Source organism: Rhinichthys klamathensis, unplaced genomic scaffold, assembly GCF_029890125.1.
Source record: "Rhinichthys klamathensis goyatoka isolate OS25496 unplaced genomic scaffold, OSU_Roscu_1.1 h1tg000567l_1, whole genome shotgun sequence".
In the NCBI taxonomy this organism is placed as follows: domain Eukaryota; kingdom Metazoa; phylum Chordata; class Actinopteri; order Cypriniformes; family Leuciscidae; genus Rhinichthys; species Rhinichthys klamathensis.
In genome coordinates, this window is record NW_026607033.1 from 999,831 (window position 1) to 1,025,312 (window position 25,482).

The following is a 25,482-nucleotide window of genomic DNA, read 5'->3' on the forward strand; positions in this document are numbered from 1 at the left end:
TGGGGAGAACGCTCTTGCTAGTTGTTCTTGGAAGAATGAACTCACAAGGTGACGAGCACACAGAACGCTGCTGACAGTTTGAGACGATGTGTTCTTGCTGGTATTGCGCAATAATACCCCCGCACAGACACCGTCTGCAGTACCCTAACATAACGAGAATTATTGACGATAACAGCCAGGCTGCAATGGTCTCTTGGCTGTGGGGAAAAACGAGTCTGTGAGCAAACTGGCCGGTTGGCTCGATAGCTAACGTTACACCCGCCGGCGCTTATGGAGATTCTCACTTCCGAAAACGTTTGAGCACATTTTCGATTAGCCATACATTTTCGTAAAAATGCCAATATTTGAAATCTACACAGTTGATTTCTCGCATCAAATGTTCTCAGAAGTGAATTTAGTGATGAAATAGTGTACGTAATTGTAGAAAAACGAAATACTGTATTGACCTGCCTCTCCTTCCTCGAATGCCGAATTGAATGCTGGGATATTTCTGCCGTCAAGTTCACACAAGTTACCAACCGATGCATCCTCGGTAAAATGGGCGTGTCAAGAACACATCCGGGATTTTTAACTGTTCTTGCCAAAATGCAAACTTCTGTATTGGGACAGTACTTGGGCCACAAAAGATGACGTTTCACAAGAACACAAGGACACAAGTACAGACAAGAACACAGATTGAGAAAGGCCCTTTGTCAGATCGTTGTGGATTTTTCCTGCGTGTTTGTTCCCTGCCTGTATCTGTTTTCCGTGTGTCATCCCGTGTTCAGCACTCCTGGTTCAGCACTCACTCCAGCGTCCCTGTGCTGCCAAGGGCTTCATACCGGACATTTGCACACCTTCACTCTCCCAGCATCTGACCAGCTCTCAATAAACATATCTGTCATTTTGCAATTGAATCTTCTGATTATTTCCTAATAGACAAAGGTCAACCGCGAGAAATGTAACAAAAGAATACCGCAAAATTCAGTGCGGTCAATATGACCGTCTATGGCCGAAATAGGTAAATATGTTCATTTGTTTGTTTGCCTTATGTGTAATTTATATTAAAAACATTTTAAATGAAAATACAGACACTTTTAGGAAAAGTCAGGTACCAGCAGGATTTTATTTATTTTTTCAACAAATTTATTGCAGATATAAAATTCAAAACGGTCAAAATGACCGTCGTGGCCGTTCTAGTGTTAACAAAGATGAACAAAAACAGTAACAAATGTATTGCTCATGGTTAGTTCATGTTAATTAATACATTAACTAATGTTTAATAAATGAACCTTATTGTAAAGTGTTACCGACATTTTTAATCTTTTTTATCAGCTTTCAGCATTGGCTAACAAACAAACGCTTAAAGCTATTTTTTTATTAGTTTTAATATAGTTTTATATTATTACATCACAAAGAAATATGTGAAATGCATGCTTATACACCATTAAAAGAGATTTTCACAATAACATATCCCATGTGTGTGTGTGTGTGTGTGTGTGTAAGCATATGTCTACATATGAATGCAAAAGCACTTGTGAAAACACTTTATTATTAAGTAGAGTGACCAGCAGAGGGCAGTAGAAGACCACTTATTGGCTCACTTTCATTTTGACACACTTGATTTTCACCAGTATTCTGCACTAAAGCAAACCAGTTTTTCCATGTGAACTATTATAACACAATTATATTTTGTCAAAGTTTATCACTTCATTTTTATTGACACTTCACATTAATGCTAGCAATATGGTGCATCATGGTAAATCACGATAGAAACATGGTAAATCATTGTAAACAATACTATTACATGGTGTATCATGGCAAATCATGCTACAATCCTGCGGTAAATCATTCTAGAATGTGGTATATCATGGTAAATCATCCTATAACATGGTAAATCATGCTACAATCATATTAAATCATACTAGAATATGTTCAATTGTGGTAAATCATGCTAGAACAGGATAAATCATGGTGAATCATACTAGAACTTGGCATATCATGGTAAACTATGGTAAATCATGCTAGATTCATGGTAAATCATACTGGAACATTGTAAATAATGAAAAAACACACTGAAATGGGGTATATCATGGTAAATCATGCTAAAACATGGTCTATTCTCAGTGGTTAAATGCTTGCTACATACAACTTAATGTCTTTTGATGCTTTTGTGCTTAAGGGCCTTAAAGGCCTTAAATGCTTGAACACCGCTAAATGCTGCTTGCAGCTTTAATTTATCATTGCTATGGCACAAAATGCATTCAGTGACTACTTTCAAATTACATGAATTCTTTGCTCACTTAGACACAACACCACCAAAACTTTATGTATAGGCCAATTTGCACATGTTTACATACTCTTTTCAAAACTGTTAAACTTAAGTCAAAAACCTAACATACAAAAACGAACAAGACATAAATTTGCAACATTTCTGCAATACAGTAATACCATATTGAAATATATTCTGAATCTAAAAAAATCAAACACTTATCAAAGCAATTATAAGTAACTGAACACCTAAGTGTTTAGTAATTCACTTGCATTATCATCCATTCAAAAGGGGAAAACTTTAATTTTGTACTGTAATGTAAACATGGGCTATGTAACATATTCTGCAGTGAACCATAAGCAGTAGAGAGTGTCATGCTCGTTTTGTAAAGAAAGTTTGCAAAAGAAAATATAGTATAATGCTACCTGATGTTAGAATTTTATGATTGAGAAACTTGTGTGCTAGTGTTATGAAAGAATGGCTTGATTTGAGACATGTCCGAAGTGTTTTGGTAGTTTTAGTGCATTTTGAATGTGAACTGCTGTACCAAGTTGAAAATTGGTGAGGAGAACTGTTTGAAGAGTTTTGGGGGGAAATACCTAAGTATTGAGAAATGTGTCCAAACGATTGTAAAAAAAAACAAACTGTATTAATCTTACCATTCTTATGTAGCGATATTTGAAGAAAATTGACTGAAAAACCAGTGGAAAATCACAGTGACATATACATAAGCAAATACTTCACTTAACCTCAGAGCTGGCAGGTCATAAGATGTTTACACGGTCTTGAAACATTTACACATTATCACTAAAAAGCTGTTTGTTTTACTAATCCCACTGAACATGAGATTATGAGCGGTCACATGTATCAGTGAAAAGTCTGTGATGCTAATGGAAGCAGACAAGCAGCAGAGGCACTCTCACCATCCTCCTGCATTCTGGATGTTTCTGTCAGCAGTTAGTGCTGTCGGTACAGGTGCGCCACTCCGTCTGCCTGTCCCATAAACATGCCTAACAAGGACAAACAAGAGAGCTTTGAGCAAGTGAAGTTGGTGCAGTGTAGAAGATCATATGAATGCACTTTGTCATTTGCTGGGTATCTCGATCTCATGATGAACAGTGTAAACAGAAACTTGCACTTAGTCAATATCTTTATGGAAACTTGCACTTAGTCAATATCTTTATATCGACATTCATAGCTCAATATTTGCTACCTGACATTATTCAAAATGGCAAATGTGCTTCAGGGACTTTTCAACATTGCTGTTTTCATATATTCCAAACTGATGCATAAATGCCCCCAACCCCCCATATCTCTTTCATCAAATAAAACCTTTTCTCATCTTCCAAAACCAAATAATCGGTGCTCCAGTCCACATTCAGTGTACTCTTAATGTATGTCAATAACTGTTAATGTTCAATACTATTTCTCTTAAGGGATTTTAGACAAAGAGAAAGACATCTAAGACAAAGTTATATATAAATATACATGTATATATAGTAAAGATGTACAATGTTGCAAAAACAATCTATTTCAAATAAATGCTTTCTTTTTATTGGGATCAAAAAAGAAAAGTAAATTGAATTCCTTTTTGAAAGCTGTTCTTAAAATGCGTATAAAATTATGTCCGTTCTTATATTTAGCAGAGGGGCCGGTGAGATGAAGACATTGATGGCTGATGTAACAACATGCAGTAGGGAATTTCACTTTTGACCTTTACAGGGCTCAAAGTTTGTTCTGACTGCTGAATATTAAAATTCAATGAACACCCCTCGTTTAGTTTGGCTTTTCAGTTTGATCTGCCAACCCTGTCTGTTGTTAAAGCGCAGGCTAGTTTTTCTTTGCCCGGAAAGCATGTTTAATAAAGAAGAGATCAGCAAAACTTCTTATGCAGGTGTCTGCAGTGCAAGAGCTTTTTAAACCAGGTCAGAGCAGCACTGCGGAGAAACTAGAGGAGGAAAACTGGCACAACTCCATTTAATTGATGGATAGATGGATCCATCTATCCATCTATCCATCCATCCATCCATCCATCCATCCATCCATCCATCCATCCAAGCTGTTGAGAGAGACGGCTCTAGTAGTTTATTGTGGGCAGCCACGACTTCAGTTTCAAAAGTCTCCGTTTGGGTCCGTTTACACTGAAACGCAACCCTGGAGTTTCCAAACTAAAACGGTGTCTGCAGCGTTTCCAAAAGTCTCCGTTTCCGAGGGTCGAAAACTCTGGAGTTAAACCTTTTTAAAACGAAAACGCACTAGTGTAAACAGGACCTTAGCAACACCCTAAGAACATCATAGCGATCACTCAGAACTCCATAGCAACCACCTAGCAACTGTCTTGCAACCACTTGGAACACTTCAGAAAAAATGTCTAGCAAAGCTTACAGTTTTTCTCAGTCGCTTTGGTCCATTTCTCAGATCAGAATTGAAATTCTCAAAACTACCTGTTCAATCTTCACATCATTGTGTCACTTGTGCACATCAAAAAAGTAGTTCCTCATTTCTTTGAACAAGTTGCAAATGCTTTGGTACATCCATGCAAATGATTACATACAATTCTCTGCTGTTTCCTACATTATCAATTGCTTATGTCATGTTGATCAAAATCTATTATAATGGGTCTCTGTTGAATTGTCTCAGCCCCCACAACATTTGGGCATTAGTTCATAGCATTGGTTTTCAATCACCAGTTTTTTTCTTTGTGCTTTGCAGTGCTGTCTTTTCCTTTCTGTATTGCAATAACATGGTTTGTCAACAAATAACATTACAAACGGTAAAAGCGTAAATATGAATCTTGTCCAGTCTCTTGAAATCAAACTCCCACATACACTAAGGTGTGTAACCTACAATTTACAATAATTGTCATCAAAACTTTATGCATAGTTTACATCAGAACATCCCTCCAGGGTACACTGTTATTGACAACATGACTAAGCAATTTGACTGTCTTATCCGTACACAATGACACAAGGACTTGTCATTCTGATGGCACTGGCATGTTCATTGACACAGATATTTACTTTTGAGAGATGAACTAAGGATTTTGAGCAAGAGAATGGCTTTTGCAGGTAATCCATGGTGTTTTGCTATTTGTACAAATTGTTTTGAGAAATGCACTTACTGTTTTGCAAATGTTGAGGATGATTCGAGAAATGTACCAAAGCGACTGAGAAAAACTGTGAGTAACCATCTAGAACACCCTAGCATCTTCCTAGCAACACTCTAGAAAATAATCACAACATATCAATGGCATCTCTTTAATGTCCTGATTGTATTACCTTCCGACTTCAAGCTTTTAAAACTTTCATACCAGGCTTTGACAAGCATTACAATTTTACCTTGACAAACTTTTCTTTTTCTAGTTAAAATGAGTAATCTCATGTGAAATTCAGACTGTATATAATTAATCTAAAAGAGTCAAGCATTGTGTCATCATAGTGTGTGTATACTTGTGTGTGCATTTTCTTGAATTGCATTTTCTTCCCGACCTCCTCCAGTGTTGATCACTCATTGTTTGACCCTCACTTCATCTAGAGGGAAATAGTTTTTTGCTCCATCATAAATCATCAAAAGAGTTACTGGAGTGGAACACTGGAAGATGAATGTTTTCACTGTGTTTGTGTTTCATCATCTTTATATAAAAAGGGCACCATCACTTCTGTGAGTGTGGCGGGGTAAGAACTGTGCGTAACAAGATGGAGTCGACTGAGGGCTGTTTCAGTCCAAAACAATGAGCATTACTGTACCTCACATCTGTTCTGATAAAGGAACCTGTGTTTTAAAGACACTAACTTTGATTTAGGATTCAGGATCCTATTCAGATTAACTTGTATTGAACAATGTGTGATGATAAATGATTTTGGAGCAGTGTGATATGAGGGGTCACTGTACGACAGAATTTTAAAGCCAGGGGATTCCTTGGGAACTTGACCTCAATAGGAATCTATTCACGGAATTCATCATCAGATCGTCTCTAGGCACATGATTAATCCGGTAAATCCCTATGGAAATAATACTAAAATTATATTACACTCTTGATGTTCTGATCCCTGTCACGATTTAGCTCAATTACAAAAACTAGATCGTGTGACAAAACTAAACTGATTTACCGTTTTTAAAAAAAAGAGCTTATACTCTAAAAGTGGTACTTGAGGCCCACTTAGCGAAACCATTCACTCATATCTATTTTTTAGACCAAGTCTGCAAAACTGCAAGTACATAATCTGCTTTACACTCAGTTTGAAATTTTGTGAAACAAACTTTTTTTCAAAACTCTAAACACAGTTCTAGACACATAATTCAAGACTAACAGCTCTCGTGTTTCATTTGGAAACCACTGTAATTTATTAAATGGCACACTCGTTTACCGATTATCTACACCCAGCGATCATGTGCGAAAACATTTGTACCTATTTGTTCACTTAAAAAAATCAATAAATCAATAATTTATTTTTACCCAATTGCATTGCTGTTTATATTGTAAATATACATAATTTAAACACTTAGAAATCAAAACTCAAATGTTTTGAGAGACAAATAAAATGTTCACTCTTGCATTTCTGTTTATTTTGTAAATACATACTGAATATGCATACAAGTCAAGTCACCTTTATGTAGCACTTTACACAATACAGATTGTTTCAAAGCAGCTTCACAATAGTAAGAAATTCAAATTCTGCTGCAAAGCAGGACTAACAAGTGTCATTATACAGGTCCAGTCAGTTGTGTTGATTCAGTTCAGTTCAATTGTTCAATTAGTTCAACTGTAAAGTTTATCAACTGTGCATACTGTAAATATAGTTTATAATTTCTGCAAATACATGTACACTTATAAGTTATATGATCAATGAGTTATGACAAAAAATGTTTTTACATTGCTCATCAAAATAGGTTTAGCAATTTTCAACTTTATGTTATACAATATTCAACAATTTTATTTACGTCAGTTTAATGTAATTAAAGTTTAAATTTCTAATTATTTAAACATCCAAGTTGATTGTACTTAAAAATGAAAGGCAGCAACTTTAGTGTACCTGTGAGTGATATGACAAACCCCTGTACACTCGACTGCACACTGAACAAACAAAAGACATAAGATAGTAGTGTCTTACATTTACACATCCGTGCGTAGTTTGGCGTGTATACGTGACTAATCATTTAATGGTTTGTGTGTAGAGTTACAAAAATAGCATTTTTAGAAGAGTTAAAATAGTTTTGAATGAAGTGTTTGCTTTTGCATGAGATGTGTGACGTTTTGCATCTTGTGTGCGTGTTTTGTGGTTTTGCATGTAGAGCCAGTTTCAGAAATTGGGTGTAAGCAATTTTAAAAAAAAACTGTAAGGGAAATTCAAGACCATTAGACCATATTAAACACTGTGCAATATAGAAATTTAATTGATGCAAATTATTTTACATAAACAGACTATGCTTTTGTTAATGACAAATTATAAAATGATGGCAAACATTTAACACATAGGCCTACATAAATGAGGAAAACGGGGGCTATCTTTCTCCTGGTGGCTTTATTTTATAAATCACATTATAGACACAAGTCTAAAAGGCTTGATAAAACAAACAAACAAATAAACTATTAGACAGCATCATTGTTGCCCAGGAAAAAAAGATATAGCCTATTTCATTGAACACACACTGACCATTTTCACAATGGAATCATTTTTGATCAATGATTGAACGATATTAATCGATTTTTATTTAAACAATAAAACGATTATGAAACAAATTACATTTTTTTAGAAAAACAAATATGTTAGACTTTTAGTTTGGAAGACATAATTGGCAAAAAAATATGAACCAATTTTCTAATAAACTCATATGGTTTTTAACTATGAGTCTGAAACCAATAGCCTATACAAAAGAGAAAACTCTACATTTGACTATTATACGGATCTCAGAACAGGCAGTGATGTTTAAGCGCACACGACCAAAGCAAAGCAACAACGCACGAGTGTATTCCAGCCCGGTCTGAAGTTATCGGAGGACAGAAAGGCGCCGAAGCTGCTGCTTGGATCCTGCATTCATTAATTCAGTGAAGTCTCGCGGTGTTCACACAACCTCTCAGACATCTTGCGTTTGTCAGGCGAACTGCTACATGCACGAACAGAAACGCATTAAAATATCATCCAGCATCGCTCGAACGCCATCACCTCTTCACATGCGGGGCTGAACTGAGTTTGCGCGTTTGAGACACTCGGAGAGGATCGCGTGCGGCGTTATTTTCGTATTGTGCGTCATTTCTGCATTTCTGCGTTTCCACCCAGGCAATATGGCAACACCCGCCGCTGTAAACCCATCGGGTGAGTAGCAATTTTATCGTTGTGCTTTTAAATATATTGTGTGTGGCGTTTAAAGGGAAACCGAACGTCGGGGGTTTACCCAATATTGTGTTTTCGCCTTAACAAAAGAAACCGCGACGGTTTAAACGCACGCGAGCACCCCCTCCCCCCTGCACAAGTAACAACAGCGACATTTAGAATAAACATTTAAATGCTACTGTATCACGGCTATATCGTTATTATAACGTTCATTCTTTCGTGACTGTAGAACGTCGCGCGACTGTATTGTGACGTCAGAACGAAATGTATCACATTTGGTGTTATTCTGCCGTGGCTTGTTGCTAATGCAAATTAGATGCTGAATAAATTTTCTCAAGCCAGTACGTGATTTGATTTCCTTGATACGCTGCTAGTGAATCTGATACGTTGCTAATGGGACTGTAATGGTGATGTGAGGTTATTTGTTATGAGCTTGAGTATGTAACACGCATAACATCTTTACTTCCTCAGCCTGTTGATTCCGTATAGCCTGTTAATCAAAATATTCAAGTTTATTGTCATGACAGATTAGAGATTAGTAGCTATAGCAAGTGAGATTTTTGATGTTTCTGTGAAACACTTAAAAAGTCAACTACAAATAGCAATAAAACAGGAGCAAGAATAGGCTATGAGACAAAACGGTAAAGTGACAGTGCGAGATGTAAACACGAGCACTGGATTGTTGTGCAAGACTGTCCTGAGCTAATGTAAGTTTACATGAATGTGTGACATTTTTACTTTGTCACTGAATATTTAATGGTGCTAGAGTTGAAACTTTTGTGCCACCAGAGTCACGATTATGTGGGCATTTGTGGTCTATTATGACACCACAGGTTTGTTGACTCAGAACATCAAGCTGGATGAAAAGATGTAGAAGGCCAAATTATTAAATAAGCAGGGCTGCACAGATATAGAAATGTTGCTTCAAGTGACTTCAGGCATCAAATTTTAATCCTTGAGGAGGAAAAAAAAACACCTCAGTTGTATTCAGAGGCCCAAACTGAGCAAAAATATGCAATTGGTGCAGATGTTGTTATTTATATGGCCAAACAGATGAAATGCTAATACCTTGTAATGTAACTATCAGAATTCTTATAACAGACAGCATCCACAATATGCATATAGCCTACATATCAGTTGTCACTCTATATCTCCCAAGAATATAATATTTTTAAATGCTTAGTTTTATGATCAAGGTTCTGTAGTTTTTATTGTGTGGGGGGTGTGGGGGGCAAAACATATAATGCAATTCAGTGCAATTATGATTGAGAGATGTACATTCCTCAAAAGCCTGATGTATCATATGTGATACTCATTTTAACAATTATCAAAAAAGGATAGATACTCGAGTTAATCAAACTTCAATCCAGTAATTGTTCATCTTGAAATATTTTTAGCTGTATAAAAATGTATTTAATGTTTACTTTATAATAATCAAAGATTTAATAGCAAAAAGACATTTTCACAATTAAAAGGGATTTTACTTGCTAAAAACTGTCAATCAAGCGACTGAATGCATGTAGTAGTCATGTTGATAATTTAGAGGCACTAATAGTTCATATAAAAAATATTTTTTACATACAAAAATTAGTATTTTTTACATATCAAAATTGTCTGAATTGGAAAAAAAATAAGCAATATTATCTCTTGCCTGATAAAAAAAACCTCCTACATCTAGTAAACTTTATGCAACAAACATGCCGTACAAAGCAAACAAACTGGGTTAGTGATTGATAGAAGCATGTCACAGAAACCTACTGCTGCTCAATTTATTCAGTCTGCACTTGCTAAAGTAAATTACGCTCCATGACTCCATTGCTTCAATGCACACTCTTTTTCCCCCCAGCGGGCAATTCCTTTCCCGCCACCTCATTGTAAATGCAAATGAGGTGAAATGAATAAAGAATGTGTGCGTTATTAGCACCTGGTTGACTCACAGAGCTGCCAAGCGTGCTTTAAAATGCACGAGAGCATTCTGGGCTGAAGTCACATGACTGTAGTTGAACTCAAGGGCACTTTGTTTTAAAGTCAGCTTGCTTTAATTTCGCTTGGTTAAGAAATATGTAGGCCATCTGTACTTTTACCGTTATGCCCACAATGCTTAACAAAAGGCCCTGGTTGCAGCATGGCTGCGATAAGAACGTGTTTCGTACAAATAGCAGTTGGCGTTTGTCAATGGGGATTACAGGCACAGTTGATTAGCAACAGTTCAGACTGTTTGCCGACCTCTTGTGTTTGTGAAGGAAGCCTTTCTATTGAGAGGAGGGATGGATAACAGGGCTGACCAGAAGTGTAGCATTGCTAAGAAAGACTTGTGTGTTTCTAGAGCATATGGTGGGCTACATCAGCTAGCAAATGCTAATCACCTGTTGACAGGTTATTTTCTTGATAGAAAGGGCTGAGCTTGAATATATGATATGTAATGTGAGACTGTAGAAGTGTCAAGCTGTAGATATTTTTCTGTACCGTTTATATCACATTCAACTGATGTTTGTCAGAGGTGTGTGTACACCACTGTTCAAAAGTTTGGGCTCAGTAAGATTTTTTTTTAAGAAATTCATACTTCTTTTCAGCAAAAATTACTCAAAAGTGACAGTAAAGACATAATGTTACAAAATATGTCTGTTTCAAATAAATGCTGTTTTCAACATTGATATAATAATAAATTTTTCTTGTGTAGCAAATCAGCATATTAGAATGATTTCTGAAGGATCATGTGACTGATGCTGAAAATTCAGCTTAGAAGAAAATTGCATAATAAATATATTCAAACAGAAAACAGTTCACAATATTACTGTTTTACTGTTTTTGATCAAATAAATGCAGCCTTGGTGAGCATAAGACACTTCTTACAAAACATAAAAAATATTTTTTTAAATTCTTACCGACACCAAATGTTTTTAAATGTTATAGTTCTTTAAATGTTATAGTACATATGATGGTATTTTGACCAGCTGAGGGAGAACTCATGAAGAGTTTATAAAATGTGTAAAGGAGTCAAAACAGCGGCAGGAATTCCTTTGTTGCACAAAAACAAAGACCTGCTGCAAGGAGACAGTGTTTCTGACGTCTGTACCGAACTGTAATGGGCAACGTAGCTCGTATGACGAGAAAAAAAAGGTGCTTCCGTATTTTGGTTCATTTAGATGTCTTTAGTCTGTGTTGCGTTCAGTCGAACCGCACCAGAGTTTGTTTGGAAGCGGACCGAGACCCATCTTTTCAGGGGACTCTGTCCGCTTCTTTGTTGCACACCAGGGTTTGGATGACAGCGTTAACACTTAATCAAATGAACCGCACTAACAGAGTAATCGCACCAGAGTTTGTTTTAATTGAACCAAACCTGCCAAGTGTGAACACACCCTAAGACTTTTCTGTAAATGCCTGTCTGTGATGAAAGACAGCAGTACTTTAACTTGCATTTTTATGTGCTGCAAGTCCAGTATAGTTTTTTTAACAGCTTCATTCTTCAATAACAGCCTATTTGTAAAGCTGCATGACATTGTGACAGATTCCTAAAACAACTTGTGCTGAAATATGTGAATATATGAAATATGCTTCTTATATTTCCTCTTCTTTATGTGGGCGAACCAAGTTTCTGATCACCCAGGCATTGTTGACTTATGTTGTTTTTTAATATATATTGATTTACCTAACATCAGAAAGTTGGATTCAGAACTAGTCGGTTTTGCAGCTTAGTTTCAATAAATGCTTTTTCAAAGTTTTTTTGCCCTGAAACTTACATTATGTTTTCATAGTTTATTGAACTCTTTGAAAATTGACATTTTCATTATACAGCCTCTTTAATTCGGTTATGAATGCCGAGTCCATTCTTGCATGAAGCATTAGTAAGTGATTGGAGTTTTGATGTTTTTTTTAAAACTTTTGTCAAGAAATGCAGCATTCATTTCTGTAAACTCTTGAAATTAGAATATAGCTAAAAAATGTTCTGCTGACCATCATGTCTGAAATATCTAGAACTCTTGGCAGCATGAACTTTCTTTGGCTGTGTAACAAAAGACCAGAAGAGAAGAGAAGAGAAGAGTCATTGTTCTTGACATATTCGTGCTTTCAGAAAAAAGGATTTGATCATGTTAATTAAATTATTTGTAGATTCTCCCTTTAAACTTGCTACTTTCTGATCCATTCCTGCTCTGAATCACTGAATTGAGAAACTCTTTTCTGCATGAAATAGGCCAAGTGTCCCTTCAACCTCATCTACACCCTGAAATCATAATGCTTCAGCTGCACTGAATCACCCTTTTCACTCTCGTTTTAGTGCTGGTAGAGAATAGGAACTAAGGGGCCGTTTAGATGAGACAACTTTTTATGCGTTTTGGCCGCTCATTTACACATCAGCGGCATTTTGGTGCACTTCAGAGTGCAAGTTTTTGAAAACGATACCGTTATCATCTCTGTGTAAACTACAAAAACAGGAATCTGTGAAAATGGTGAATGCATGTGTATTACGTGTTCAGTCTATAGGCGTCTATAATCTTTCTTTACAAAGTTACATTGCCAACTCCTGGCCTGGCAGCGCAATACAGCATTTTTTGTCGTTTTCGCGGATCCATGTGAACGGGGATCGTTTTGACAACTTTTGTCATCTGTACAGAGAAAAAAACCTTTCTTTATTTTTGTACATAGTTGTGTAAACATACCCTAAATGTTAAGCTACCAAACCTTCCGAGTTGAAGAGGTTGAATAATTGAGCTATTAGCTATATAAGTTTATATTCAATATTCAGACTTTTATTTAGCTGTAACATTTCTATGTTTAGCTCATATTAAAATAATATACAGGGCTGAAAACTCTGTGTGCTCTGCGACTGGGGACTTTCAAGGACTACAGAGAAAAGGTTTAGATTTGCTATTGTATGTTTTTCAAATAAGCCTCTTTTGCTCACCAAGGCTGCATTTATTTGATAAAAAATAGGGAATAATAGGGAAAACGGTAATATTGTGAAATTTATTCCTGTGAAGGCTAAGATTTTGCAAATGCAAAAGAATTTTCAGCTTCATTACCTCAGTCTTCAGAGACATGTGATCTTTCAGAAATCATTCTAATCTGCTGATTTGCATATGAAACATTTCTTATTTTCAATGTTGAAAACAGCTTAATATTTATGTAGAAACCGTGATACATTTTTCAGGATTCTTTGATGAATAGAAAGTCCAAAAGGACATCATTTATTTTTCTAACGTTACAAGTGTCTTGTCACTTTTGATACATTTAATTCATCCTTGCAGAATAAAAGTTTTAATACTGACCTCAAACATTTGAACAATAGCTCTCCAGCATCTGCTATTGCAACACCAAAATCGACTGAAACTGCCGCAGCGCAGACCCATAATCCAGTGCTGAACCTCAAGTACTGGCACTGATAATCCAGACCTGAATCATTCCTTCAAAGAATCAATTTATCTAAGTTTATCTGTCACAGCATAGATCCGTAAAGATGGCCACGGTCCAAGAGACCATGGTGTTCTGGGAAGGTTTTCTCTACACTTTAATTGAAGAATTTGTTCATTTGGCCTGTTTTTGTCTCGATGGAGTTCACTTCTCACGCAAAACACATATGAGGCGTGCTGTCCACATTTCTAAAGAGCTCAGTCATTACAGGCGGGATCCCAGTTGACGGGTGCCATGTAGATGTTTTGTTTTGGGGCAGATCTGGATGGAAAACGGGCCTCTGACATTAGAATGAATGAGTCAGAGGAGAGAAAAGAGAGAGAGGAGCACGTAAGCTGTTGAGTCGTGATTTAAAATGAGAGACAGCAGCATCCTATCACTGTCGTCTATCCTTCACTCCATCCCATGAGACAGATGAGTTTGACCTGAAGGCTTTCTAAGAGACAATGACTGGATGAGGGACCTTTAGAAAGTTCTGGAAAGCAGTAAGGCTTCTACAATGGAGATATTTTGAAGAAGGATCACACAGCTTTTGCTATGTTGCAAACATTTGCATATGTTACAATAGTTAAATATCATTGTTGATACATCAGGCTTTTTTGGCTCATGTCATGTAGTATAGTGAAAATATAGAGCTCATACTCGAGGAGGAGAAAAACCCTACTTTTTTTTTATTCAGAGATCCAAACTGTGCAAAAATATGTGATTTGGTGCACTTTCCGATATTTATGTGGCCAAAAAGTGAGATGCAATTCTGATAGCTTGTAATGTAAATCAATTAGATCTTTATAACAGTATAACATACTTGTATAAAATGCATACAATTAAATTTGTAACTTTATATCACTCAATGATATAATATTTAAATGGTTATTTTTATGATCAAAGCTTTGTAGTCTTTAGTGTGAGGGGCAAAACATAATGCAATGCAATACAATGATGATTGAGAGATGGAAAAAATAAACATTCCTCAAAACTCTGATGTATCATATTTGATACTCACTCACATGATACTCAAGTTTCTTCAGTCTAGTAAATGTTCATCTTTTTGTGTTCTTCAAGTTATTTGTACATTTACTTCAAAAAAATCAGTAAAGATTTCACAGCAACAAGACGTGTAGTCTACCACAACCTTAAAGGCAATGTTTTTACAATTATACTAAAAGGCCTTAAAAAATGATACCGTAGGCTTTATTAGGGTTCCATTTAGGGGTGTAACGATACCCTCATGTCACGATTCGATACATATCACGATACTGAACTCACGATACGATATTATTGCAATACTCCAAGACATATGGTTAAAGGTTAACAAATAAATGTACTGTTGATTAAAATGCTAAATTTGATATTACATTGGGGTGTAAATGAATAGGCTTGGACTTGGTGCTGATAACCCAATGCACAGGACAAAAGTGACACCAGAATGCAAATATTCATGATTCTGAAGCTGAAAATACTGAATTATTTTAGACAAATATGCTTGCACCCTGTCACTGACTAGATATATTTAAAATAATGTAGGCTATTTTTTACTGGTAACAAGACATTTGGCATTATCAGGACCCACAAAATATTCCCCCATTGCATTATTATACATTATATTCAACATTATATAGTAGTTAAATGTTGTACTGACGCGCTACAACTTTGTAAACTTGATTTTTTTTCTCACACAGTAATTTTCATTTTGGGGGAACTATACACAATGCATATTGTCACTATCCCTGATACATATTGTTGCATTTTTATATTGTGACACGATATATTGTTACACCCCTAGTTCCATTACATCATTAAAGTAGTCAAAAATAGTTCTAGTATTATAGTTCAAGTCTTTTGAAGTCTTTCAATTGCTCATTATTCGCTGAAAAGTTACACTGCTGCAACTTCAATTTTGGTCTTTTCATTTCAAAGCTTTCATATGTCTTCAGAAGACATTTGTGCACAAGTAGACTAGGTTTATGATAGCCTACTTGTTTTATGCTCAGATAAAGGTTCTGTATCATTTACTGATAAACAAAAGTCTTGTTATGGGGCTAATTTAATTCAAGGGTTAGTTCACCCAAAAATTTAAATTCTGTCATTTATGCTGCGTTCACGTGCTATCGTAAAATTTCTACTTCCCACTTCTGAAGTCGTGATTACGAGCTCATCAAATTAAACTTTTGACTTGAGTTCACGTTAAATGTTTTAACTAGGAAACTAGTATTTATGATAATTCCGATAGCACTTGAAGGCATCATTATTACTCACCCTTATGTCGTTCCACACCCGCATCTTCTGAAAACAAATAAAGGAAATCTGAGAGCTTTCTGTCCCTCCATTGACAGCTATGGCAACTGAAACTCTGACGCTTCAAAAAGTTCATAAAGAGATCGTAAAACGAATCCATATGAATTAAGCGGTTTAGACAAGTTTTTCTGAAGACATGATTGCATTTAGGCTTTTATTCACATATAAACATTGATCAACGAAAACATAAACAGAAGCTCAACCGAAAAAGCTTGACGTTCAAATCAAACCTTTTGCCGAAGCTCAAACGTGCTGAGTAACACACGAGAATGAACCTCATTGGTTCTCGCACGTCAAGCGAACATGTTTGAGCTTCTGTTTACCACAACTGATGTGAGAGTTGATGAATGATTAAATGTGAATAAAAGCCTAAAGTATATCTGTTCATCATATAAAGCGATCAAGTCTCTTCAGAAAATTGAGTAAACTGCTCAATTTTATGATCTCTTTATGAACTTTTTGAAGCTTCAGACTTTGTTGCAGAGCTGTCAATGGAGGGACAGAAAGCTCTCGAATTTCATCAAAAAGATCTTCATTTGTGTTCTGAAGATGAACAAAAGTCTTATGGGTTTGGAACGACATGTGGGTGAGTAGTGACAGAATTTAAATTTTTGGGTGAACTAACCGTTTAACAGTGTTTTTTCACATATTTGCATAATATTTTAACATTTAATTTAACGTTTGGCAACCTTAAATAGTTTTTTGCCCATCTGAATTTGCTCTTTGGATTCATGGTTTCTCTTGTACCTTCATATGAACTAAGGTTTGAAATAAGGTGTAAGTTTGTAAACCTCATAAATGAATTAATGAGAACTCACTGAAAGGCTCTGCTCAGCTAGTACAGGAGAAGTGGAAGGCAGACTTTATCAAATATTAATATGATTCTTAAATCAATGGTGCTGAACGCGTCAGTATGTGTTCATTTTCTTAGTCAACTGCTGTTGGCGATGTTAGTCTGAGCTGGTGTGTGTTACATGATGCTGTTTAATTAATGCATCAGGTATAATGTTTTTTGGTGTATTTGTGGCTTGCTATGTGACCAGAAACACACAAATACAATATTTTGAGCTATTACTTTTATTTAGTAGGGATGCATTAAATGATTCAAACGTGATAGTAAAGACACTTAAAATGTTACAAAAGGTTTCTATTTCAGATAAATGCTATTCTTTCTATTCATTAAAGAATCCTGAATGTTTTATGGTTTTCACAAAAATATTTACCAGCACAAATGTTTTCAACATTGATAATATTAAGAATGTTTCTTGAGAAGCAAATCAGCATATTAGAATTAATTAAATTCACATTTATTTGTATAGCGCTTTTCACAATACACATAGTTTCAGAATGATTTCTGAAGGATCATGTGACACTGAAGACTGGAGTAATGATGCTGAAAAAAATCAGCTTTGCATAACAGGAATAAAATAGATTAAAATAGAAAACAATTCATTTAAATTAATTATATTTCACAATATTAGCTACTAGTTTACTGTGTTTTGCTCAAATAAATGCTCAAAATAAAATACTAAATTACTCTATAAAAATACTCTATTAGAAATAATAGAGACTTTCAAAAACATATAAAAAAATATCTTACCGATCCCAAACTTTTGAGCATGTTTGTACTTTGGCTGGATTGTCTGATGGGACTGACTTCATTTTCATTTAAATTAAGGAAGGAGAGTGGGAACATAAAGTGGGTATGCATAAAAGTTTTAAGTTTGGTCAACTTTAAAAGATTTCTATATCAAATATGCATCTGCATTTATACACCAGCTGAATGTATGTGTAGTCAGTGTTTCACGTTGTTGATTGTGAAGATGTTTTTGACCTTTTCAGAAATGGGCACGGATCTGCCGGGGTCGGTAGCCATGCCAGGCGCTGTGGGTGCGGGCCAGGTCAGGATGGTGGGCACCATGCCAGGGCGAGGAGGCAAGCGGAGATCAACGGGGTGAGTTATTTTGCTAAACAGCGTATTATTTTCATATTTACAGATTATCTGTTTAATATCACAGTTCAAAGTTCAATTTGGTGTTTGGCAAATAAAAAAATATTCTTACAATGTCAGAATTATCCATTTTCAGCTGTGTGGTTTAGTTGTTTGAGGGGAATGGGGGTGGTGGGGAGAGACGAATTCAAATGTGAAAAATATCCCATCATTACAACATAATGTGTAAGAGAGAGAGAGAGAGAGAGAGATAAATAATTGTGTCATCCATTTACACACATTCTGAATTTCGACTATTAGACTGTTATTATTATTATTACTGAATGAATAAATTATGAAATGATTTTTCATTCAGACATTCAGTTTCCCTAAGGGAATGAAACTCCTTTATATATACATTTTTTTTTTAAATCTATGTTTATAATTTCTATGTACGTAATTTCTCATTGAATAAAATAAAATGTGTAATGCAAGCTGCACGTTGAAGCTCACATTACACACTTTAGCTGCATACATTTTTTTGAATATTTTATTAGCATAAAATTGCTCATACTTTTTAGAATATTAACCAATTTTATACTGCATTTCATTTTATTTACATGAGTGGGAAACAGATATTGATTGAATATTATGAATTGCTTCCTATTCTTAATTCTTTATTAGACAATAGTATACACTTTTATAGGGCCCTTTGTATAGATGCACAATTAACAGTAGAATAGCAGCACATGATAATTCATCTCAGTAGGTAACAGTGGCATCTGTGTTGCTGGAGGCAAGACTACAGTTCCCAGAATGCACCACAGCATGAATAAATTATGCAAACTACTGCTTAGTTATTTACTTTATTAACTGTGTAGTATGTGCATCATTGTAGTATTTTGAATCTAAAATGAAGAAGGTATGGTCTTTTTTTTTTAGGTTTTTATATTATAAAAATGATATATGTATACACATCAGTGTCATATATATACTGTATATATCCCATGCCTAGTTATTAATCAAAACAATTAATTTAAAAATAGCCAAATATGCCAACAGCTGGCTCTTACACAAATAAAAGAGGAACTACTGTGGAAACTGATGGATATTGATTTCAAAAATAGAATTAAGAAGTGCCCAATTTTTAGCCTATCTGATGAATGGTTTTATATATGATATATGTACTTGTTTATAATTAAAAACATTATATATATATATAAATATGTTGATGCATTATTCAAGAATATATATGTGACCCTGGATCACAAAACCAGTCACAAGTAGACACGGGTATATGTGTGGCAATAGCCAACAATACATGGTAGGGGTCAAAATTATCGATTTTTCTTTTATGTCAAAAATCATTAGGATATTAAGTAAAGATCATGTTCCATGAAGATATTTTGTAAATTTCCTACCGTAAATATATAAAACATTTATTTTTGTGAGTGAATGCAGCACAATCATAAACATAAATTGACAACTTTAAAGGCGATTTTCTCAGTTTCGTTTTTTTTTGCACCATCAGTTTCCAGATTTTCTAATAGTTGTATCTCGGCCAAATATTCTCGGCCTATCCTAACAAATCATACATCAATGGAAAGCTTATTCATTCAGCTTTCAGATGTATGAATCTACATTTAAAAAAACTTACCTATGTGACTTTTGTGGTCCAGGGTCACATATATACTGTATCCCATGCCTAGTTATTTATCAAAACAATTAATTTCAAAATAGCCAAATATGCCAATAGCGGGCTCTTTCACAAATAAAAGAGGAACTACTGTGGAAACTGATAGATATTGATTTCAAAAATAGAATTAAGAAGTGCCCAATTTTTAGCCTATGAAACATCCATTTAAAATGAATACTCCTACATTGCAAACTGATGTTGGTCATGATCGTCCTTCTAAAGTGCTGCTTTTGAGTTCGGTGCACATGACTATAGTCCACTAACATGATGTGGTTTCCATAGAAAACGTCTCTGGTTACTGATGTAACCTATGTTCTCTTTCATAGGTTCACTCAACGCTGCGTAGCTTAAGACGCAGTGGGAACGCCCTCCGGGTGTGCCGATTGTCTGAAGCCCTTATAGAATCACGCCAATTCATTGGCTGATGGCGCGGGCGCCGCCCTGACGCTCCTGCGTCATCATATTATATTAGCGCGCGCGCCATCTGCTCCTCGGATTTTTCTGCCGAAAAAGGAGCTTGTCGGCAGCGCAAGGAGCTTGGCAGCGAACGCAGCGTCTCGTTCCCTATTCAGAGAACATAGGTTACATCAGTAACCAGAGACGTTCTCTTTCATAGGTTCACTCAACGCTGCGTAGCTTAAGACGCAGTGGGAACGAAATACCAAACTCGCCAAGCTAAGCGCTGCCGCAACTAGTACAAGACCAGATAGCTCACACGACTGGTTCAAGCAGACAAAACCTGGAAACTGGAGTCGTGTCAAGATCCACACTGTAGAATCTGACAAAAGTGTGCGTAGAGGACCATCCTGCCGCCACACAAATGTCCTCCAGGAGGGCACCTCTAAAAAGGGCCTGAGAGGAAGCCACGCCCCTGGTGGAATGTGCTCTGATGCTAAGAGGTGAAGGTAGACCGCGCACCTCATAAGCCAGTGAAATAGCTTCTGTAACCCAGTGGGAAATTCTCTGCTTTGATGCGGCAAGCCTGCGGCGGCCAGCACCAAAACATACCAAGAGCTGGTTGGATTTTCTCCAACCACCGGAGCGATCCACATATAACTTCAATGCCCGGACCGGGCAGAGCAAGTTAAGCTTTCTGTCCTCCTCAGAGACAAAAGGAGGAGGATGGAAAGAGTGAAGGTTAACAACCTGAGACCGGAAAGCTGTGGACAAAACTTTGGGCACATATCCTGGTTTCGGTCTCAAAGTCACTCTGACCAAGCCAGGAGCGAAATCAATACATGACTCGCTAACAGAAAGAGCTTGCAAATCCCCCACCCGCTTCAAAGAGGCCAAGGCTAACAAAAGAGTAACCTTGAGAGTCAAAATCCGCTCTGGAGCTGACTCTTAAGGGCTCAAAGGGGGCCTCTGTTAAGCCCTCCAGGATGACCGACAGGTCCCAGGAGGGGATTCCAGGGGAGCATACTGGCTTCAGGCGCCTAACCCCACGCATAAAAGCTGAGACTAACCTCAACTTGCCCAGGGGGATCTAATCCGATTCTCTATGAGCAGCAATAGCAGCAACATACACTCTCAAAGTAGTAGCGGCCGCTCCAGAAGCAAACTTCTCCTGTAGGAATTCCAGCACTGAACCGACTGGGCAGTTGACTGGGTCTATAGCGTGTGCCGAACACCACGATTCAAAAACCCCCCACTTAGAAGAATACAACTTTCTCGTGGAGGGGGCTCTCGCATTCGCAATGGTCTCCTGTACGTCAGCGGGAAGACCAAAGTTTAAAGCTAACGGCCCCTGATGGGCCACACGCATAATTTCCAAATTTCGGGGCGAGGATGCCATATCCTGCCCTGAAGCTGGGACAGCAGATCCTCCCTGACTGGAATCTCCCAAGGGGGGAGTTCCAGGAGAGGAACCAGCTCTGAGAACCACGGCTGGGATGGCCAGAATGGGGCTATAAGTAGGAGACGAGCTCTGCTCTCCCTCACTCTGGACAGAACTGCCTGGATTAATTTTACAGGCGGGAATGCATACAGCCTCCGCATCGGCCATGGGTGGGCGAATGCATCTATCCCCAGTGGTGCTGGGGAGCTCAGGGAGAATCAAAGTGGGCATTGGGAGGACTCCTGAGATGCAAAAAGGTCCACTTCTGCCTTTCCGAACACTTTCCAGATCAGGGCTACTGTTCGGCGGTTCAACATCCATTCCCCTGACCTGAGTTTCTGCCTCGACAGAAAATCTGCTGCGAGGTTCAGGACCCCCGGAACATGGACTGCCCTCTGGGACAGGAATTTGTCCTGAGACCATAGGAGAAGGCGGCGCGCATGCCTGTCCAGGGTGCATCCGTGAACCCCCCTGTCGGTTTACATGAGACACCACCGCCATATTGTCTGTTCTGACAATGACATGATGCCCTTTGAGAAAGGGGAGAAAGTAAAGGAGGGCCAGGGAAACAGCTCTCAGCTCCAAACTGTTTATGTGCTAATCGAGAGTCTCTCCAGTCCAGACCCCACATGCTGGCCTGCCCTCGAAAACCGCACCCCATCCGGTTAGAGAGGCATCCGTCGTAATCATTTGGCGACGGAAAACTGCACCCATGCTGACCCCTTTCTGAAGGAAAAGAGGGTCCCGCCAAATTGAAAGCGCGCGGAAGCAACTGCGCGACACCTTCAACAGGCGAAAAGCCGGTCCTGTGGACCGGGCACCTGAGAGTTTCATCCGCCACAGAAACGGTCTCATGTGGAGCAACCCTAGGGGGAGCACGGGGGATGCTGCGGCCATGAGACCCAGCAGCCTGCGACAAGTGCCCACAGAAACACGATGGCCGAGCGTGAAGCGGGCCAAACATGTCAGAAGACTGGAAATCCGGGCAGGAGCCAAGCGGGCCTGCATCAGAACGGAATCCAGGCGCACCCCTAAGAAGACTGTGCATAGAGCTGGGGCAAGAACACTCTTCTCTGTGTTCAACCTCAGGCCGAGAGACTGAATGTGACGAAGGACAATGTCCCTGTGGTGAGTCACTAATTCTCTGGAGTTGGCTAAAAGGAGCCAATCGTCCAGGTAATTGAGTATATGGATGCCCTGGAGCCGCAACGGGGCCAGAGCAGCATCCATACACTTTGTAAACGTTCTCGGTGCTAGAGCGAGACCAAAGGGGAGGACCCTGTACTGGTATGCTTTCTCTCCAAAGGCGAACCTTGAGGAACCTCCTGTGTCGCCGTACGACCTGAATATGAAAATACGCATCCTTCAGGTCTACTGTCACGAACCAGTCCCCTGCCCGAATCTGAGATATGATAGCTTTTAGCCTCAACATCTTGAATTTCCCTTTGTAAAGAGAGAAATTCAGCCGGCGCAGGTCTAGTATCGGTCGCAGACCTCCGCCCTTTTTTGGGACCAAGAAGTAGCGGCTGAAGAAGCCTTGCTCGACTTCCTTCGGAGGAACCTCTTCTATAGCTCCCTTGAGGAGAAGGGACGAAATCTCCCGTTGTAGAACAGAAGCCTCTGAGGCGCTGTTGACTACAGTTGGACAGACCCCGTTGAAGCAAGGGGGCGGGCGACAGAACTGAAGTGTGTAGCCGAGCCGAACCGTGCGGAGGATCCAGGGCGATACCCCTGGCAGACACCTCCATTCCGGAAAGAAGTGAGATAGAAGAGGTGGAGTGATGCAATGTGGCGGACATACCTGAGTTAGGGTGATGCGCTGACTCCCGTGGAGTGGCGCGGTCCAGCGTGAAGGAAAGCACTTGACGTCCTGACACGTAGTGGGAGGCACCACTGCCTGTTTGACCAAGACCAAAGGGTCTGCCTGCTCCTGAGAGAAAACTAAAGTGTCTCCGATGCGAGCGGCTGGTATCAAACGCGTCGGGTGCGAGGGGAGAAAGCTGAACGCGTCTCCTTCCTCCTGCGCCGGACGGCTTGAACAAAGTTGAGGAGTAACTGCACTTCGAAACACGCTGGGTGGCGAAGGTGACAGGTTTAGAGAAGGAGAGCAAGTGAGAGGTGGGCAGAAACGCTTGCGCGGTCTGTCCCAACCTCGTAGATCGAGGGAGGCTCTCCTTTTTCTGACCCGCGGGTCAGGAACGATTCGAGGAGGCTGGGGTGAAGGGTTTGTGTTCTGTATTGTTACTTGTTGTCTCCCCCTAGTGGTACACTAAAGAAATCACAGTCACGTTCGTTCTGCGGCTTCCTTTAATGATGTCATCAGGGAGCGCTCAGTAATATCTTCTGACAGCTGCGTCTTGTATTCGTGTATCAATCTCCTTCTGAAAGTCCTTCTGCTCACGTTCAAGCTATAAACGATCATCGTCGGTATGTAATGTTCTTTAACGTCATCTATCTATGCATAGGAATATTACCATGTAAGATGAGATGTATGTTGTTATAATTGTTGTATAGATTTTCGGATGTTCTCTTAACCCGGCTGCGGTATAATCAGAATAGTCTGAGTTAAGTTATGTCTAAGAAAAACCTTTAAATAGTAATTTCATTGTGTAAAATAACAAGTTATTTGTACTAGGATTGTTTAAAACATGTGAACAGACCCAATGTGAAGATTTAGTACTCATTTATGTATATCTTTGGTTTCAGTTTTACCCTACTTTTGGTCATCATTAAAGAAGTAAACGATTCACCTTTGTCCAGTGTGGTGACTAGAGGAGGAGTTAAACTGTCTGTCAATTTACATGAAGGGTTGTAACAAGGACGGAACAGTAAAACGACGTTTCACAAACGAGCTGATCTACAGCAGACAGGACCCTGCGCACTATACCGCTGAAATAAAGGTAGCCAGCACACGCAATGTTCCAAGAGGACGCACAATCAATCGACTCATGGAAGACCAGATCTCAAGCTTCCCGCACATCCAGTCGCTCTAGCAGATCAAATGCAGCCGCAGCCATGGCACGCGCAGAAGCGGAAGCAGCCAGAGCAAAGGTAGCATACGCTGAAAAAGAGATGCAAATTAAAATTCAAAAAGCACAATTGGAAGCATCATTGGATAAACTGAACGTAGAAAAGACAGCGGCTGCGGCCTTAGCTAAAGCAGAGGCTTTAGAGGCTGCTTTGGAGTACGAGAATGATGAGCATGGCCCTAAGCTAAGGGGTGGATCAGAGCAGCGATCACACAACGCCATGCAAATGACTGAAGAGTATGTACAAAAACATAGTGTACTGGACAGCAGTCTGAAGCCAGGGGTGCAACTACAGGGTTCCCCCACTACCACCCAACCTCATCAAACACCCCCTCCGCAAGCGCCTACAGCACTCACTTATCAACCCACACAGATTAAGCCTGAAAGGAATGAAGACCCACAGATTGAAGCACACCGTGCTCCAAAATGTTCTTCCACGATAAGCAAGAACCCCGCACACACACTAATAGGAGAAGGAAAACACACTGAGCACCTGGGTCACAGAATTTACGACAGCTATCATCTGCCATTAGCCACACCTATGAGTAACCACCAACAAGCATATCAAGAGGCTCACATAGGGGCTTATGATGGCCGGCACTACCCACCTAGTAGGTTTGTCCATAGCGAACAACGAGACGAGGTGCTCAGAGGTTCGTCTAACGAGAATAAAAATGTGACCGACTTTGTAAGCTTCCTTGCC

At 38.6% G+C, this 25,482-nt stretch overlaps 1 protein-coding gene across 2 annotated transcripts in view; it reads left to right on the top strand.

Annotated features, from left to right (window-relative positions):
* The first annotated feature begins 8,239 nt into the window (after positions 1-8,239).
* arnt2 (aryl-hydrocarbon receptor nuclear translocator 2) overlaps positions 8,240-25,482 on the top strand; it is a 97,892-nt gene continuing 80,649 nt past the window's right edge. Inside the window, exons 1-2 of one of the 2 annotated variants that reach the window (XM_056239572.1) lie at positions 8,240-8,565; positions 18,130-18,241. In XM_056239572.1, the coding sequence (XP_056095547.1) occupies positions 8,535-8,565; positions 18,130-18,241 (143 nt within the window). In that variant the 5' untranslated portion in view covers positions 8,240-8,534. The remainder of the gene's footprint in view (positions 8,566-18,129; positions 18,242-25,482) is intronic. The other variant, XM_056239573.1, reaches the window with a different exon arrangement.